Source organism: Aulonocara stuartgranti, assembly GCF_965226115.1.
Source record: "Aulonocara stuartgranti genome assembly, chromosome: 3".
Taxonomy (NCBI): Eukaryota; Metazoa; Chordata; class Actinopteri; order Cichliformes; family Cichlidae; genus Aulonocara; species Aulonocara stuartgranti.
In genome coordinates this window covers 52,549,146-52,569,160 of record NC_138941.1, presented here as the reverse complement: position 1 = coordinate 52,569,160, position 20,015 = coordinate 52,549,146, and the positions used below count along the sequence as shown (strand labels likewise).

The 20,015-nt window shown below is 37.3% G+C and overlaps 2 protein-coding genes and 1 long non-coding RNA gene across 4 annotated transcripts; all 3 read left to right on the top strand.

Moving 5' to 3' along the window:
* Positions 1–3,808: 3,808 nt before the first annotated feature.
* Positions 3,809–7,028, top strand: LOC309698425 (uncharacterized protein; the record flags this gene model as incomplete). Its single annotated transcript, XM_082520865.1, has 4 exons — positions 3,809–3,903; positions 4,011–4,370; positions 4,745–4,940; positions 7,022–7,028. Exons 1-4 carry the CDS (start codon positions 3,855–3,857, stop codon positions 7,026–7,028), a joined length of 612 nt encoding a protein of 203 aa, XP_082376991.1. The 5' UTR covers positions 3,809–3,854.
* Positions 6,944–9,768, top strand: LOC309703438 (uncharacterized protein). Of its 2 annotated transcripts, none has more exons than XM_082528245.1 (4): positions 6,944–7,141; positions 8,193–8,248; positions 8,346–8,699; positions 9,002–9,768. In XM_082528245.1, exons 2-4 carry the CDS (start codon positions 8,200–8,202, stop codon positions 9,160–9,162), a joined length of 564 nt encoding a protein of 187 aa, XP_082384371.1. In that variant the 5' UTR covers positions 6,944–7,141; positions 8,193–8,199; the 3' UTR covers positions 9,163–9,768. The 2 variants fall into 2 exon arrangements, with proteins under 2 accessions (XP_082384371.1, XP_082384370.1); XM_082528244.1 differs by having other exon boundaries at positions 8,999–9,768.
* Positions 9,769–13,451: 3,683 nt separating this feature from the next.
* On the top strand, positions 13,452–16,879 carry LOC309702769. Its single transcript, XR_014275720.1, has 3 exons — positions 13,452–13,655; positions 14,678–14,812; positions 16,096–16,879. It is a non-coding gene; the product is annotated as an uncharacterized lncRNA (long non-coding RNA).
* Positions 16,880–20,015: the final 3,136 nt, after the last annotated feature.

The following is a 20,015-nucleotide window of genomic DNA, read 5'->3' as shown; positions in this document are numbered from 1 at the left end:
TTTTTCTATTAAGGCCTCTTTTTTTCCACTCAGTGTTTGAAGAGTTTGAGACTATTTAAAATATTTTTTCTTTTATTCATTTATTATTTTCTTTCAAATCTTTAACTAACCAAAGAGAAACTGTTGACTGTAACCGCAGCAGGATTTAACCCTTTAAGACCTACCATAGAACCAAGTCCGCCAGAGCTTATATTATATTTTTACATGCTGCAGTGCCTTTTTTGGGAGCATTTCAAGTTGATATACATCAATATAAACATTATAGCCCAAATTTTAATAATATGTCTGCATTAAGTGCATAGTAATTACATAAAATTGCAAAAAAATGCAATAAACTACAAAAAAATTGAAAATTGTTTTTGTTTTTTTAACATATATTTCTAGTTACAGAAATTTAAGAGGCTTATCCCTCAAAACTGTAAATACAAAAAAGTTGCACAAACTAGTTTCCCACCACAGGAAATTTATTTTAAGTGTCTTCATAGTTTTATTTTTGAAATACACCAATTTTTATATACTGCAGGAATAAAACAAAATAAATACTATAGTGCAAATTTGCAAAAAAAAACAGCATATGCATCAAAATAAACTATTTCCAGCAGTGCAATATGAGTCCTAAGCATCCCAGAGACGACACAGAAAGTCATAAAGTTAAAGATAACTTTTAAAAACACAAGTATAGGCTCATAAGGCCCTGATGGTAAAAAAACCCCCACATTTTCGCAAAATGACGTCACTTCCTGTTTCGGGCAGGTCATTGCGGACATGCGATAGTTCACGCTGATGGGCGTAGGAAGTGTTACAAACAGCTGATCGGATCGGCAAAGCCTCTTTCTGGAATATTATGCTTTTGTTGCTGCAAGTGCTTTTTATGCAGTTTTTGCAAAGGTATATGTTGAAGGAAACTGTGACCGAGGACAAGCTGATGGTATAAGATGTAAGTACAACTCCTCCGGTTTCATATGCAAAAAAAATAATTGCGCTAGCTTAGGTGGTTGCAGTGCTACCGGGATTTAAAAATAGTTACCGCTCCAACCGGCTTTAAACATCTTCAAATAATAATTTAATGAAAAAGTTGTCATACCCCAGAAATAAGAAATCAGTTTCATCTGCACATTCTTAACAGAAACATAAAATAAATTAAAGCTCACCAAATGTCCACATTCAATGTGTTTTATACTGTAGCTCACTTCCTTGTTTTTCTCTTAGATACTAATAATTTGAATACAGGTGCTCACTGTACTGATGATTTTACATGCCTACACCGCTCGACTGGTTAAACAAGTTCATAGTCTCACTACTTTGTTCTGATATTTTGATGAGTTTCCTGCCACTGGCTACTGAATTTCTTATCAAGTGAAATGTTTGAACTGCAAAATATTGATGATTTAGTTACATAAATGATGTGCAGCATATTAATCTATAATAACAGTTGTTTTGAGGACTGTGCGAGTCTGCAGTCCTAAAAAGTTTTGAATATTCTGTCCTGTTTCACTACCATGACTGATCCAACTCTCTGAATCAGAAACATGATAAATTACTAAAAGAGATCATCACCAGAGGCCGTGGCATTAACAGGTTGTGTCAAAGTACTTAAGGCCATCATATACTTAAATAACTCGTGTCTCAATATACAAAAGACCAAATTCATGGTTCAGTCCAACCAACAGACACAGAGACAGTGCACAGGGTGGTCTCCCTCAGTCTTCTCTGTCCAGAGCAAAGGTTCTTAAATGTTCTGTGTCAGGGTCCCGTTACAGAGGAGAACATTATCATGTATAATCAATTGGTTTGGTCTTAGCTCAACTTAATAATATGTAGTAACTCAAATATTGAACTAATTTCACAGGAAGCAAGCTGACCCATCATCCACATCACAGCAGGAAAGAAGACACAGAATTACAATGAAATCAATAAAAAGATGAAATACATACGTCTGCTATGTCTTCTTCTTTCACTCGGTACCTGTCTGTTTCATCAGTACCTACAGTAAACTGGTAGAAGTGTAGTTTCACTGCATATGCAAACACAGCTGCCACACCTGGCTTCCTCGGATCATGTCACATTAGTTTGTTTCTCTTTCTGTGTTCACTTCAGCTTCAGTTCATTTCTCCTTTTGGTTATGCTTTCAGTACGTTTATAGAAATGTTGTAGTTATTCGTTTGGAGCATTTTTATGAGTGAAGGCAGATGTTAAGATTAAATAGTGGATCAAACCCTCCTCTGAGCCTGTTGATCAGATAAAAGCTTTTCAACATGAAAAATATAATATGTATATGTATATATTTGAAAATGACCTTTCCCTCACAGATCTTTATTAATATGTTAAAATCCTTTCAGTCCATGTGTACACCATACTATAATACTATTGTTATAGTTGTTTAATCATCTAACAACAATCAAACAATCCAAATGAACCAAATGCCACCAACTCTATGAACTAAAAACATGTTGTTTAGCGGTCATTTTTAAGTGCAATCAAAAAGCTTGGTACACTTTATAAAAAGTCACATAATAGAAAGTGACTTTTAAAGACAATAAACAAACACAGAAACACACAATGGGTGAAAAACTGCTGTTACGATACCCAGTTAAAGCTACATCACAATTTATAACCTTTACCCCAGAACAATAACTTGATAGTACAAAACAGATCATAATCAAACACAACAAATATCACACAGCAACCTCACTTATAGATTAAACCCTTTTTTAGTTTTCGAAATATTTTTTTCTGCGCATACAGACATTTTTTATTGATGTCTAAATTGATGTCTTTTTAAACAGAAAGTCAGAAAGTTTTAACAGAAAAATGAAATGTGAAATGTGAGGGGAAGCATAGAGTCCTGTGGTATTAAAGAAAAATTGAAACTAATAACTGGCTAAGTTACATCTCAGAGCCCTGCTCTCAAAAACTGACATAGTGTTTGACCTTGTATGGGAGGAGCAGGATTTTGAATTCAATTCTTGATTTACACTTTTTCTCCATTTTTTTGGCTCATTTCTTGAAACAGAAATTACATTCTCAAAATAACATGGACAAACCTCCAAACCTCTTGGCAAATGTTCACAACAGAATGGCATTTCTCATTCATTTTATCAAATGGCAAATGCCTTAGTACATGTCTCAATTGTCTCAGTGCATCTTTGCAAATGATTAAGTACAAGTAGCCTACAGTTATACAGTTAGCCCACATTTAGCACATTTTCCAAATGAATAGATCTTGTAGATCTAAACTGATTAGTTGATTCTCAGTCTAATGATCATTCCCTCCAAAACATATCACCAATGGAGAAAAACTGTAATAAAAAAAATTCAAATAAAAAGAAACCACACTTCCGTTGGATGAGATGAGCACTTAGCTCCATCATGTGGCATCTATGAATATTGCACTATCATGATAAGAAGTAGGGTAAGATTAAACTGGCAAAATCTCACCTAAATGTGAAAGTGAAACTACAGATTTCCAAATTCTTATGGAGATGCAGCAGAGCTGACTCATCTGAAAGAAGAGGACACTGCAGAGTTTGTATTTTACCTTTTAAAAAAAATAATAAATTCATTCATTTCTTTCTGTAGTAGCATCGCATTTGTTTGTGAGGAGATGTTCAGAGAAACAGATTAAATTTTTTCCATCTATTTAGAAAATGAACCACATCACTACCTTGTATCAGAAAAAAGCATTTTTTCAGCTCTGAACACTGCAGGTTTTTCTTCTAGATGCTTCTGTTGCCGTGGTTGTAGTTCTTGTAGTTTTGGTGAGTCTGTGTAATAAGGATCATGAACAGGATTAGATATTGTCATCAGTGAATGAAGTAGATTTTCATTTTTGCTGTGTCACTCACAGGGAGAAGATGGTCTGCAGGATCCTGCTGCTCATCATCCTCACCTCATGTGTCTCTGGTTAGTTTACAGATTGACTTTATGAACTACAAATAAAGCTCAACAACAGATTTGTTCCAGTTTTCAGTGTGTCTGCTCCTCTCTTTCCCTCTCTGTCTCCTCAACAGGATCATTTGTAGTCAATGTGACACAGACCTGCTATCAGGCAGAGGAGAACCACAACATCACACTGGAGTGGACGTTCACCACCAAACCTGACAGATCCACCCAAACTCTCAACATCATCTGTGAACTCTTCATTAGTGATAAATCGTCAATCCTGTATCAGGTTCGTCAAGGAGTTGAGGTGTCAGAGTCTCAGGATGCAAAGTTTTCAGGACGAGTCCAGAGTGACAAAGACGCCCTCAGAGAAGGACGAATCAGACTTCAACTGTCCAGACTCAGGACTGATGACTCGGGTCTGTACCTGTGTGAGGTGAACACTGATTATGGCTTCAGTGTTGGAAGATGTCGACTCAACGTAACTGGTATCTTTATTTAGTTAAAATATTGCATTTTTTTAAAATAATTGGTTTGTCATGTTTATGTCTGGAATGATGTATGAAAACCTGCAGATTATTATTCAAACTTTGATGGACCAGTTAAACACAAAACTCTTTTATGTATTCGTCTAAACATTGAAGGCTAGATCTGAACTCAAACTGAATAAAACAGGAGCTTCATTTTATAAATTATGGAAGGAGGATTATCCCCTTCAATTTCTGTTTTATTCTACACATTAAAGTTATTATTTTTTGGAGATCATTATTATTTTATTGTGATCCGTAACTCTAACACTGTGAGCTGAACTGTTATCATTTTGATTCTGATCATTAACGTTAGTGTCTCCATGTTCTTACAGCAGCTGCTGATCAGCTCCAACCTCACAGACCAACAACAAAAACGACAACAGAAATTGGAGGAATGACCGGTTTCTACATTTTAATGGGAGTGTTGGCAGCTCTGCTGGCACTGTTTGCAATACTTTTAGTTGTTTTCAGAAATGAAGAGAGGATACAAAATCCTATAGCAGAAGTACAGATGCTGAGCTACTTATGGTAAAAACCCATCAGTACTGACAGGAACCTACAGTCCAAGAACAACTATTATAAAGAAGCTTGACAAAACATAAAGCCGCAGCTGCAAATTTGCTCTGCTGTTAACCATTATAACCAGCAGATGGAAATGTTGGATTGCATTCAATCATGTAGTAACAGCAGTAGGTGTTAGTTGGTTTAACACCAGGTTTCTCCTGGTTTTAGCAGGCTGTTGTATAAACCCATGTAATCTGTAATATTAATATGAATGTTGCTTATTGTTGTGTATTATTTCTACACAAAGCATACAAAGTGTTCATTCCTGTGCTGTGGGAATACCTGTACAAACTGAATAAATGACTGGACTCCATCTGATCAACTGCTGTATCTTCTCAGAGACAACGCAGGAAGATACCCATTACAAAGAGCTACACTATATCCAGTCTTACTAGTAACTATTAGGATCTCAGGGTTTCTGCCTTGTACTTTTTAATATTGTGGATTTGTGATTTGTTTCTGGAGTTGTATGTGATACTTTTTATTTTCCTTAGTCCTCTGATGTTTAGTATTTTTCCCAAGTGCCTAGACCAGTGATCTAGGTGTTTCGTTTTTAATTCCTTGTTTAGTTTAATCAGTTCCCTTTCATTTCTTTTCTTGGCCTGTCTCTGTGTCTCCTCCCTGCATTCAGTCAGTCTTGTCTCCATTATTGCTAACTGCAAATCCAGAAACATCAAAGTCCAAGACTGCAAAACAATCAGAGATGAGAACAAAACAACAAATTGAAATTCTGCAAAAACAATAACTCAAGAAATGAAATGCAACAGAGACTAAAGACATGGAATACAAGAGTATAAGATAAAATAAACATTCAAACCTCAACACATATGAATCAAAAATTTCAAAGGCCACAATATGAAGACTTACAACAAAAATCAAGAGAACATGACATGAAGCTTGGATTCTTAAAGCCAAGTTAACTTCACACAACGTCTTTCTTTAATGACCAAAACTGAATCAGTCTAGACTAATCAGCCTGAGCTGTCACATGCTGGAGGATTCTTTAAACGTTTAAAGGACAAATGGATTTTAGCACATGGTGATTTATGAGCACCTCAAACCCAGGCACCAAGAAAACAAGTCGAAGGCTTTCTTTTGATGACGGTCACAATGACGCAGTGACTCATCTTGCTGGCGTAATACTGGGTGGGAAGGTACGCTATTTGAACACTTGAATGTAACATAACTTCACAAACTGCATTCCAGTCATATGCAAATGAAATATAACGAAGGTAAACTTTAGCTCCTCCTGACAGCTTCTATTAATAATATTCTCAACCCAACCCTTAAATCCTGTTTGCGTTACAGCTCATTCTGGTCTTAAATGTGTTAAATTATATTCAGTATTACTCAGCATGTTAACAAGAGGCAAGCCTTATAAAAATAAGATCCAAAGTCTTAGTAAACAAACTCACAGAGACTTAGGGGAATTCAAAAATGAATTTCTGATATTTCAAGACCTGGGAAATGATTAAGACTCGATGAGGGTGCATGGTGGCACGGTGGTTAGCACTGTTGCCGCACAGCAAGAAGGTCCTGAGTTCAATTCCGACATCAGGCCGGGGTCTTTCTGTGTGGAGTTTGCATGTTCTCCCTGTTTTTGCGTGGGTTCCCTCCGGGTACTCCGGCTTCCTCCCACGGTCCAAAGACATGCAGCTTGTGGGGATAGGTTAATTGGATAATCCAAATTGTCACTAGGTGTGAGTGTGAATGGTTGTCTGTCCCTGTGTGTTGGCTCTGCGACAGACTGGCGACCTGTCCAGGGTGTACCCCGCCTCTCGCCCTATGACAGCTGGGATAGGCTCCAGCGACCCTGAAAAGGATAAGCAAATGGATGGATGATGAGGGAGAAATTAAAATTTTGACCTTTGTGGAATCTGGTACGTCATCTGAATAGTTGACTTGTTGCCAACTTAAACAGAAGGCGGGGCTTCACTGCCTCAGGATTACTGAAGACCTGACACTACCTGACATAAGAGGAAACAGCAGGAGTACGCAGTTGATCTTTTACTATGCTTCTTTAACTCCTTCTTCATACTTCTCAGGATATAGATCTGTCCTCAGGATCTCTTTACTGTACCGGAGCTGAAGCATCAGCAGCGCCTTGATATCTGTGCGGCTCTAAGTCCAGGGTTGATTCTCAAAATCCGGTTTCCAAAGCAATTGTAAGTTAAACAGTGATATTTTCTGTGTTGTTTTTTCTTGCAGTCTATTTGTACCTTCAGCTTCTGCAGTGAAGGCTGCTGCGTTGGGTCTAAATTGGCTTTGTGTTTTGTGTGGACCACTAATTGAGATCCAGCTGACATTTATTGTTTTTCAACTACATTTTTGTACTTCTATCTTATTTTATCTTATGCTACTTTCTACTTCTAGTTCACTAAAACCTTTCTCTTTGTACTTCATATCATTGGCTTTCAACTTAAACCTAAATCTGTAAATATGTGAGTATGGATTTATGGTCTTAAGGCCACCAATGACCCCAGTCTAAAAGAGGACTCAGACCTCCCATGTTTGTGCAGTCTATGCCTATTTGTCCTAAATTCGGGTAACTGGTGTTTTAATTGTTTTTGAATTCACCTACAATGTTGTGCTGTATCTAATATTGCTGTTACTTGAATGTATCTGTTCCATTTCAGTCTGTTTCTTCTATGCTATTGTTTATGTTGTTACACATTTGTATTACATCTGCACTACAGTTCTCTGTTCACTGTTCTGAACAGAGAAACAATAACAGATGTCTGTTCTCTGTTCAAGTCCTTACAAATTCTCCTAATAACCAGTCCTGGAACGTGCAAGATTTTCCATCTGGCTCTAGTTAAAGTGGTTGAGAAAGGGAGACAGGAGATAACAATTTACTATTCCAACATATCTCTTAACAGCCCTTTCAGGAGACTATACATTCTAGGTGATGCCCTAAAATGCCCTATGAAATAGAAATTATGGAGTCACCTTTTGTTCTGTTTATATCTCTGCACAGCGGACAGGAATAAAGCTGTGACTGTTTTTAATGTCTTTAGCTCAAAAAAAAAAAGACCTTTTCTTACTTTTCCAAACATGCTGTGAGTAACTTAGTTGGTTCATTACATGTTTTTTTGTTTTTTTTTTATATCTTCAGTAACAGTAAATTGTTTTCTAGTGCTTGGGTTTCCTAACAGGATAATGAACAAGATCAACAGTTGCAAGGGATGAATAAAATCAATCTGTCTCCTCTCACAGGGAGAAGATGATCTGCAGGATCCTGCTGCTCGTCATCCTCCCCTCATGTGTCTCTGGTTAGTTTACAGCTTCACTTTATGAACTCCAAATAAAGCTCAACAACAGATTTGTTCCAGTTCTCAGTGTGTCTGCTCCGATATATCTCCTCAACAGAATCATTGAATGCGACACAGACCTCCTATCATGCAGTGGAGAGTGGGACTGTCACCCTGGAGTGGACATTCAAAACTGCAACTAATACCCCCTCCAATTTTCTTTCCATCATCTGTGAAAAGGAAGATGATGATAAAGCCTCAGTCTTATATCATTTTCGTCAAGGTGTTGAGGTGTCAGAGTCTCAGAATAAAAGGTTTTCAGGACGAGTCCAGAGTGACAAAGACGCCTTCAGAGAAGGACGAATCAGACTTCAACTGTCCAGACTCAGGACTGATGACTCGGGTCTGTACCTGTGTGAGGTGAGCACAGGTTATCACTTTCACGTTGAGAGCTGTCAACTCAATGTCACTGGTAAGTCAACAAAAGGTGAATTCAATCCAGAACAGTCCAAAAATGCATATATAAAAAAACAAAAAAAAACAACAACAACATTGCAAAGCAATTGCAAAGTAAATAAAACAGTGTGAATTCATCTCATTTGATTTTTAGAAACCAACTAATAATATGTATGTGTATCAGTAGATCCTGTCAGTCGTCTTGCATATATATTTAGGCAGTGAAGCAAATAATTACTTTTACAACTACCATTAATGATAAAATTATTCTCTTTGACAGACTAATCACCTACATTTTTCTGTCCTTTGCACCAGCAGCTGTTCATTCCCAACACAAGAGATCAATTTGGAGTACCCAATCAGACAGATGGGAAAGAGCCACCCTCTACCCTTTTCTGGGACTGGTACCTCTACTGGTTGTGCTCTTCTCTGCCTGCAGACGCCATAATCGACTCAGAAGGCATAAAGGTTTTATGTAGGTCTTCAATGATGTGCATACTTTTCTCTACACAACCAGCCAGACCGGTTTTCTCTACTCCTACTGTCTCTAAGTACTGAGAGAAACTAAAGTGCCTTGAGGTGACTTTTGCGACTTGGCGATACATAAATAAAACTGAACTGACCTAAACTGAAACCAGGACTAAGAGAACTCTCTTGGAGCCATTTCTAACAGCCTTAATTGTCAGAGCATTAGTCGAAAACTCAAGTGAGAAAACCTGAAGACAAACCACCCAAGAGTGTGAATGTTTCAAGTGTCAGGAAACGACTTTGTAATATGACATTCATGTTTTATGTTCATATTATTGTAAGTTTAAATGATGTAACTGCCATTTAATGATTTAAACTTCAGCATAACTTAACAATGAGCAGCCTCCTTCTTTAAAAACATTGTTGGGAGTGTGTGAGCTGAGAAACGCTGTCTGCAGGCTCCACAGTAACTGTAACTTGGCCGCGCGCGTGAATGTATGCAACATCTTTTCTGTTTTGTTTTGTTTTTGTCCTGTATGCCATGCAATGCTATTTATCAAAGTCAGTATTATATGCATTTTAAGATTCAGGAATTAATTAAAGACACTTCCAATCTTTCTGATTCCCATTAATTGAAGCATTTTGACAGCTATTTAGATGTTGTGTATCAAAGATCACTGTGACGAGAAAAACTTAATGAAGTGATTTGTGATGTTGTTGAGCTGAGTGACTGCACTGTTAAAAAAAAACATCTTTAAAAAACAGTAATATTCCGGCAGCTGGGGTGCCAAAATACTACCGTAAAATAACAGAAAATAACTTCCTCATAAAAATACGGTTATTCCCAGTAATGACAATACAGTTTGTTGCGCTAATTTTACATGGGATTCTGCCTTTTCCAAGTGCTTTTAGACATTACATTTTAACGTGATCAAACAATGAAATTACCTATAAGCAAGGTCAATGAATGTGGCAATATGAATCATAATACGTAAATGTACAGAAATATACAGTTAACAGTTGGTTTAAATAATAATGGATTGCATGCCCTGGGACAGACTGACAGAGGAGAGGCTGCCATATCGCACCATTGGCCCCTCTGGACATCAACAGTAGGCGAAGAGTCTAGACCACAGACACAATACCAAGAGTGCCCGAGCCGGGGCTTGAACCTGCAACCTTCTGATTACAAGGTGAACTGCCAACTCTTGAGCCACAATGGCCCTAAATTTCAGTGATAATAATACTTATGTGATGTAACACAAGCTTATAGGAATCATGTTATATACTTTTCCATAGCACTACATTTGAATTCAAAAGTTCAATCTTTCAATCATGATACATTTGTGAATGTATTTTAACAATCTAAATATGCATATGTACAGACAGATACATTTAATAATCATGAAAATTATGTTTTATTACATTACAGTGATGTAATGTTAATTTACATTTGAAATGTGAAATCACAGTCTATTTACGTAACTTTAATGATATTCTAGAAGAACAGAACAAAACTGTAAAATGCTTTTATATTAAGATTTTTTCCTACAGTGCAGCCATACCTTGTGGTTGTTAGTTCACATTCATTGGCCGATGCTTAGCGTCATGTTATTATGTGTCCCAACATCCAATGGCATGTCACATTGTTTTCATGGCCACACCCTCACCCCAGGTGCAGAGGCCTATTTCTGTTCAGGAATGTTGTGAACACTTTGAGATTTATATTAATTGCAATTCCCACCTCTACATTTATTTTTTAAAATATATAATTAGCACAGCGTGGCCGTGCAATGTTTTATATGTTTTTTTTAGTTTTTATTCCTATTAATTATATTTTCACTTGTTACCTCTGAATTATCGAATCAGACCTAGATGACATGAAACTTTCAGCAAAATTATAATTCAAATACTGCTTTAATTATTGATTATTCTCATTAATTTTTGATCATTTTATATTTAATGAACAGGCTTAGTGTCAGCTTTGCAACTGAAAGGCGTGGACACGATAGGTATTTGGGTTAGTGACCTGGTTGCCAAGGCTTTTGTAGGAATATGCCTTTAATCTCACAAATGTTTGTCATGACAGTTTGAATGACTCAGTTCTTTACTTATGTTTGAAATAAGATAAGATAAGATAAGATAAGATAAGATAAGATAAGATAAGATAAGACTTTATTGATCCCACAACGGGGAAATTTTTGCATCACCTCAGCTCAGGTACAGATATATGAAGGAAATACAAAAATACAATTAAGCTATCAATGAAAAAAAGTAAGATAATACACTATATACAATGGTAGCATACACAGTATGTGATTATGGATATAGTTGGAAATATGGAAGACATAAACTATATAGCTTGGAAGGTCATGGAAGGTCCATTATGCATGAAGTGGTGACCGTGGATGTTCACAGTGTCCAGTGACTTATGACATCGTGATTGAGGAGTTATAGAGTCTAACTGCTGTTGGGACGAATTATCTGCGAAAGCGCTCCTTCCTGCAGCGAGGGTGTTTCAGTCTCTGACTAAAGGAGCTGCTCAGCCCACTCACATACTCATGCAGTGGGTGATGTGGGTTGTTCATGATGGATGTCAGCTTTACTAACATCCTCCCCTCACCAACCACCTCCACAGACTCCAGGGGACATCCCAGCACGGAGCTAAACCTCCGCACCAGTTTGTCAATCCTGCTCCTGTCCCTGTCCGTGCACCCACTCTCCCAGCAGGCCACTGCATAGAAAAGGGCAGATGCTACCACAGTGTCATAGAATGTCCTTAACAGAGTCCTGCAGACTCCGAAGGACCTCAGTCTCCTCAGCAGGTGGAGTCGACTCTGGATGTCTGTATTTGTAGTCCAGTCCAGTTTATTGTTGAGGTGAACACCCAGGTACTCATAAGAGTCCACTATCTCAATGTCTTTCCCTTGGATGTTCACCGGTGTTGTAGGGGGTGACTTCCTCCTGAAGTCTATGATCATCTCCTTTGTCTTGCCGCGTTGATTTGGAGTACGTTGGTCTCACACCAGCCAACAAAGTCACTGATGACCCCCTGTATTCCTGATCATTCCCGTCTGATACGCATCCAATGATGGCTGTATCATCTGAGAACTTCTGTAGATGGCAATCGTCCGAATTATAACAGAAGTCTGAACGGTAGGTGCACTGCAGGGGGTCCAACACTGAGCCCACCAGTGGCTGAAGGTGATGCAGGATGAGCCTTTCCATGGTCTTCATCAGATGAGAAGTCAAGGCAACAGGCCTGAAGTGGTTGGGCTCCCTGGGGTGTGCGATTTTTGGCACCGGAACCACACAGGAAGTCTTCCACAGTTCAGGAACCCTCTCCAGGCTCAGGCTCAGGTTGAAGATGTACAGGGCCACCTGACAGAGCTGGTCTGCACAGTCCCTGAGCACCAGTTAATGCCCAATTTAACGTGTGCTGTTCTCATTGTAAGATTGTGTGAAACTGAAACTCTCCTTTCCTTGGAATAAAAGGAGGAAATGTTGTCAGAGTTGGCTCGATCGCTGTGACACAGTAGTAAAACTGTCCTGTAACCCTTCACTCAGTCCACTACCAGCTTTTTAAGAGCTCATCCCATTTCTGATCCAAGTATTATTACCAGTGTTTTATTAAAATCAAGCACAACTGAATTGTTTCAGGTTTTTAGTCACATACACTATAGACTGCTGTGTAGAATATTCTCCATATGTGAATGGTGTGTGAGATCTTCATTTGAATGAAAATTGAATTTAAGTAACTTGTTTTCTATAACGGCTTAAGAGTCAGGTTACCAGGGTGCACCCAGAATCGAGAACTGAGAACTAACACTCGGCCAAGTCTCTATATTAGCAGTTTAATGTGTTTTTATTTTATTTTATTTATTTATTTAGTTTCATTTTTAAAAAAATGTAAAATTTTTGTTTCCACAGTTGTGTAAAATGCCCAAAACCTGTGGTTGTCAAACCTATGGTTTGGTTTACAAAAGCCAGTTGGTTCTTTCCAGTTAAATTCCTCTCTATGTGTCTTATTTAAACACACCACTGTGCTCCTATAGTTGAACCTATTGGTCCGTTAATATAATCTATTCAAGAATTCTCCTTATTGTGTTACAAACTGATTCTTTGGCAGCAGAAACAGTTAAGAAACTTCCTGAAAATGTAGTGGAAAACCACTGAACAGTGAGTTAACTGTGGCATATAACAAATTCAGATTAATCTGATGCAGGTTTATCTATCTCTGTCAGCCTTCAAAATGCAAACCAAAACTGCACTGTAAAAAAAATCCGTAACAATACAGTACAATCTACTGTATAAACGTGAAGGAATTTTCCGTATTAGTCATTTACAGGTATTTTTCTGTATTTCTCAACTACTGCAATGCATTGTGGGAAAAAGAACCTGAAAAGGAGGGAAAAGTAAGCGCAAGAGCAGCCATTAGGCTTCTTTCAGGCTTCATCTGGATTTTGGATTCTGAAGTTGGAGAAACTGCCTTCAAATTTCTGTGGTAAGTATTAAAACTCATGTTTCGTTTTATTAAAATAATGTTTTTCAAAAGACTCCGTGTTTTTATTTAGAAAGAATTGTTAATTTATTTGTTAACTGGTTTCGGCTGTCTCCAGACAAGTCAGGAATATTTTGCTGACTCATTTTTTAAAATAATTGTTATTTAGGTTTAACATGACTTAAGCTTTATTTTAATTAATGTTAAAATAATTTTTACTGTGATACCACCAGTTTTGCCCTTCAGTGGCTGAACCAGTTTTCATAAATATTATAGTTAGCTGTCTGTGTCTCTCTGGGTATTACACAGCTGTGACTGCTAACTAGCTAATTAGCAAAAGTCAGCGATGTGGATAACTGGGAAAGTGAGAACTTCATGGTTCTAGAAATTATTCTAGGACTCTAATAAGTACTGTATCAATACCTGTGTTTTACAGTTGGCTCTACTGTACACTTTAAAGGGTTTCAGGCAAAGTTACACTAACCCTAGTTTAAGCCTCAGACCTTCCTGGCTGACGCTAGCAAATGCTAATGTTAGCCTCTGATTTGGGCTGCTAAAGTAAAGACTTTTAGCTAGCTGACCAGCATAGATTATTTCGGTGGTTAACAGACTGTAGTGGTAAAATTATTGAAAGTATAGTTTCACCTCAGCACATTTACAATTACAGTATGTCTATTTTGTAGCACATAGAATATTTGTGGAATATTTTTGTCACCCCACTGTGCTAATGTGATTAAATACTAAAAATTATTACTAAAAAAATTCAATAATAAATCAATAATAACTATTTCTTGATTGAACTATAATGTAAGCGCAGTGCTGGTGTGCAGGGGCTCTATATGCCTTGTCTATATCAAGCTTTTAGCCAAATATAAGCAGAGATATTTGTATCTTTCTTAAAAATCCAGATCCTTACAGATTATTTGAGAAATGGATCAACAGCTATCACTACTTGAAGCACTTTAAGTCCTGCAGTGGAAAAATATCCCTTATTTCACCTTTGATCACACACTTTGGTTTTCCAGTGCAGAGCAATGGCCAAGAAAAGGAAAGACTTCCCCGAGTGAAAAAAAAGATGAAGATACAAGCTGGTGATGATCCAGAGCAGCTGGTCTCAGGAAATGAAGAAAAACCCTGATAACCTTCTCTACAAACACAAGGTGAGTTTAATGTTGTGGTTGATTTAGTTTTTCAAGGTATGTATGTTACTTTAATTATAAACTGCTTTTGTTGCAACAGAATGGTGTTATGTGTATGCAACTCTACGTGAATTATAATCCTTTGTAGGGCTGCGTGATATGACCAAAGTCTCATATCCCAATATAAGACGTATCTCTCCTGATAACGATATATATCACAAAATAGTGCATTTTCTGTAAATTCTGTGATTCTCGGGCAACTCGACTTATGTGAAATGTTTTCAGTTGGGCGTCGTGTACCAGGAGTCGAGTGTTTTGACCGATGCATGAAACTATACATTTTTAGACATGAGTTTAAATGGCCGCCATTTTCTTTCTGAGTATTTATTAGACGGCGTGCTGCAAGGAAAAGCCTGTTCTAACGTTTGAGTCTAAGGATTATTTTGAGCACCTGACGACTCTTTTTTGCTTTTCATTCGTAAACTCTCTCGAAACTCTTTCATGTGATTCTTGTGTAGGTGGTTAAAGAGGTTTGTCGTGTTCGAGTGGTGGTGGGGACCAGTTTGTGGCATAATTTGCATAGTACAGTTTTCTGGAGCGTGTCAGACTTTTCATAACCAAATCATGTCCATGCTACAGAGGTAGCCCCTCATTTAACAATAAGGTCCTCGATTTCTTTTGACTGGTCCTTCTGGTTCTGCCTCATCCTTGCTGGCCATGCTGGTATTCTCTGTGCCTTCATCTGCGTGGTGACTGTAAGCGCCATTTATAGTTACTTGATGTTTTTATTTGAGGTCATTTGTTTGATGCATATTCTGAAATTTTATGTTTGAGAATAATGTATATCATTTCAGTTTAGTTTGAAAAGTCTCAACAGAAACTTGAGCTTTATTGTGAAAGGTTTATGTGGAAAATAAACAAGCGGACGGCGGAGCCACACGATGGTTTTATCCTCATTGTTGGTAACGAGAGTACGTGTAAAAACAGTCACTTGTCCGTCCATAGTGTGGTTATTTTAAGTATAAGAGAAGGAGAGAACTTTAAGAAATAATATAGCAACTACAGTGACCATCAAAACCATGAAAAAAATATTGCCGTAAACAGTTTAGTTTGCAACACCACAAAACAAAGAATAGTGTATAATATGAAACGATAGACATTTTTATATCGTAATCTGATATATATCGTCATATCGCACAGCCCTAATCCTTTTTTTGTTTATGTTGTTTATGCTCTAGGTAAAAAAAAATTATAAAAATACAAACTTTTTAAAAATGTCTTGTTGTTTCTCTTTTTTTCCTCAGAATAAATTGCGACTAGTCTCAATGGCTGACACGGAGGAGCAACACAGCGACACGTTAACTCCGACTGCTGCAGTTCCTGTATGAACTGAGCAACTCTTAAAATCCAAGGAAAAGCTGAGTGTATTTTACTTAAAGCTCAGATGGACCTTGATGTACTAACATGCAGGCTGCATTCAGGACTTTGTCACACTGTTATATGAAGAGCGGTAACAAGACTTTGTAGTAATTTGTCTTACTATTGTCTTATTTGTTGTGATTTAGGGTCTGTGCGCACAAGCAGAGGTTTTTGTTTGTAACTGTAACCTCGTTTTCAGAGCCTTGTCTAACATTTAATGGTCATGAAATATGTCAGACTTTTTCCTCTACTTAACCAGCTTAGAGCATTTGAACACCGTGGAGAAAAAGGTGTGCATTAAGGATTTTGAACTATGATGTTTAAGTGTTGTCACTGCTGAGGATTCGTGGACACAGATCCTTATTCACTATGCTGCTGTTTACAGTTTAACTTTTCATCAGAACAAGCACTTCTAATTATACTTTGCTCCTCACTGACAAAACAAGTCCCGTAAATACACTTTTATCTTTAAGTTTGGGACAGTAATCTGTCTTAATTTATTATGTGTTGTAGTTATCATATGGGGAAAAGTCCTGTGGTTATCCATCAGTCCTGTTCGAATAAACCCAAAGTTCAGGAACATCTTCTTTAGATCTGTTCAGTTGTATTCATGTGGCACCACTTAAACAGTCAACAAATTTTGACTCAAGTATGTTATATTGTAAGGTAAAGAGCAGAGATGTTCACAATTTCACAATTTGTGTATATTTTCTAAGTTCACTATTTTGTCATGTGTTGAGAAAAACACAGATTTAAAAATTACATGGTCTAATATTTACATTTAGCATAACTGCAACATGCTTTTTTTCGTTTTTTTTAATGACTCGAAAGGACTTGAAATTCAAAATTTCAGACTTGTGACTTGACTCGGACTTTTACACCAGTGACTTGAGACTCGACTCTGACTTGCCTGACATTACTTGAGACTTACTTGAGACTTGCAAAACAATGACTTGGTCCCACCTCTGGTAAAGAGCCCAAAGAGTTAATCTCAGACAAATGTTCACACAAATGTGAATTACATTCACTTCATTAATGAAGTGAATGCAATTCAGTAATCAAAGGTGTTTGGCTATAACTGACTACATGTGTATACTGTATCATAAGTGGACAGAGATGGATGTAAACCACACCTTAACCATTTGGCTGAGGCAAAACTACCACAAGGCAGTGATTCTAACTAAAAGGTACTCTGGATATTATTAAATGTGAACATGTCGTTAAATATGACATTTTTTGTTTGTCAGGTGTCCTGTTTGAAGAAAACACTTGGTAGCCACTTGAATGAATGTAAATAAACACATTTACATGAGGGCAACCTGATTTCAAGGAAATAAAAATGCTCAAATTTGAAAGCTTGTGAGTTATTTTGTTCATGTATCAGCTGTTTAGTAGTTTTATGACAAGATGGATGCTGTCATTATATTTAAGTATAGTGTTTGAGTTAAGGAGAATAAAAGAATATTTAACATTAATTGTACCAGTGTTGTTGTGTACGAAGCACAAATTAATTTAAGTTTTAATTTATGAATTTTTGAGTACATGGTGTACTAGGTTGTAATTGCATAGAAATGTACGTTTAAGGATATAAAGAACTATATTTAATGAGTTACAGTGAAAAGAAGTGCTTGGAAATAGTAATATAAACAGAAATTTCAATTTTTCTATTAACGGAAAATATCAGTTAATGATACAGAAAATATACTGTGAATAAACGGAATTTTCTGTTTTATAGCTGAAGGAAATGTCCGTAAATAGTACAGAGAGTATACTGTAAATCTACAGAATTTTCCGTTTTATCATTTACAGAAAGGTCCGTCAAACCTCCGTAAAAAAACAGAAAATGTACTGGCAGAAAATTACCAGGACATTTTCTGTTTTTCTACGGAATATTTTTTTACAGTGTGTTGAGCATGTCTGTTGAATCCAAAAAAGCAGCAGCTCCTTCCATGCTCACTTCATGTCCTTCTAAGTTGTCTTTTTGACAGTCAAGCGACATAACAGCTGTTTCTACGCCCAGTGTCTCAAGACTGCATACCTTTAACAATGTATAGGATAAAACAGCTATCCATAAATGCTAAACATACATGAAACTATAAAAGTTGAGAATGATTCTTTTGTGTTCTGACTTTGCTTCTGCTGGTTTTATTTATGCTTGGGATACACTGATAAACATTAAAGGTTCAATGGAGAGCTACTGTGACAGCTGGGACAGCTACAGAAAAACTTTCCCTCCTCCTTTTGTGTGTTCCTCAACTAAGTGCGTGCTACTTTGCACAACCCACCGGGACTCCCGCCCCCACGAGACTGAAAAGGGGAACGAGAGCTGTAGTCCAGGTGAAACTGAGAAGGTACCGGAGGTTAGCTTCCTGGCTGTGGGGAGACTCCCGGTGCCAGTTCCTCTCCTGACATTTGGTGTTGATGTGACCCAGGCCTCATGGCTCAAAAGCAGTATCCTCACCCTGTGTTCATCATCTGTTTTATTGTACCTGCATTATAATCAATCTGGTCCTATTTGGCCTTTTAACCCTTTAAGACCTACCATAGAACCAAGTCCGCCAGAGCTTATATTATATTTTTACATGCTGTGGAGCCATTTTTGGGAGCATTTCAAGTTGCTATACATCAATACAACCATTCCAGCCTAAATTTTAATAATATGTATGCATTAAGTGCATAGTAATTACATAAATTGCAAAAAAGTGCAATAAACTACAAAAAAATTGAAAATCGTTTTTGTTTTTTTAACATATATTTCTAGTTAGAGAAATTTAAGAGGCTTATCACTCAAAACTGTAAATACAAAAAAGTTGCACAAAATAGTTTCCCACCACAGGAAATTTATTTTGAGTGTCTTCATAGTTTTATTTTTGAAATACACCAATTTTTATACACTGCAGGAAAAACAAAAATAAATATTATAGTGCAAATTTGCAAAAAAGCAGCATATGCATCAAAATAAACTATTTCCAGCAGTGCAATATGAGTCCTAAGCATCCCAGAAGCGACACAGAAAGTCATAAAGTCAAACATAACTTTTACAAGCACCAGTATAGGCCCTCAGGCCCTGATGGTAAAAAACTACATTTCCGCAAAAATGACGTCACTTCTGGTTTCGGGCAGTTCATGGCGGACATGCAATAGTTTGTGCTGACGTCTATTCCAACGTAGGAAGTGTTATGAACAGCTGATCAGATCAGCAAAGTGTGTTTCTGGAATATTATATTTTTGTTGCTGCAAGTATATATGTATCTGTATTTATATATGTGCGTGTATATATAATATTCTGCTCACGTTGTGCTCCCTTACCTGTTGTAACTTCTTTCGGTGCTGTGCTTTTGGAAACTGAATTTCCCAGAGGAACCCACCTGAGGGATTAATAAAGTTTTATCTTATCTTATCTTATCTTATCTTATCTTATCTTATCTTATCTTATCTTAAGCAGGCTCTTTTCATAATATGCCACCACTCTGGTCTTAACGTAAACATTTAGGATAAGTATGTATAAAAAAGCAAATGGGCTTCGTATTTTATCAGTTTTGCATGCATTTTGGATTTGTTCAGTTCACACACAGGAGGCCCTGTAGGGCTGGGGTGCATTGTGTGACGGACTAACAATACTAGCAATTGGGACAAGTAATGTCACCTCTCTGGTGGAGAAGTTATTGCATTTTGAGGTTGCAAGGTACCGGCTAGATATAGTCAGGCTCACCGCAATCCATAATTTGGGCTCTGGAACCAGTATCCTGGAGAGGGGCTGGACTCTATCTCAGTCTGGAGTTGCAAGACTGAGACAGAGTCCAGG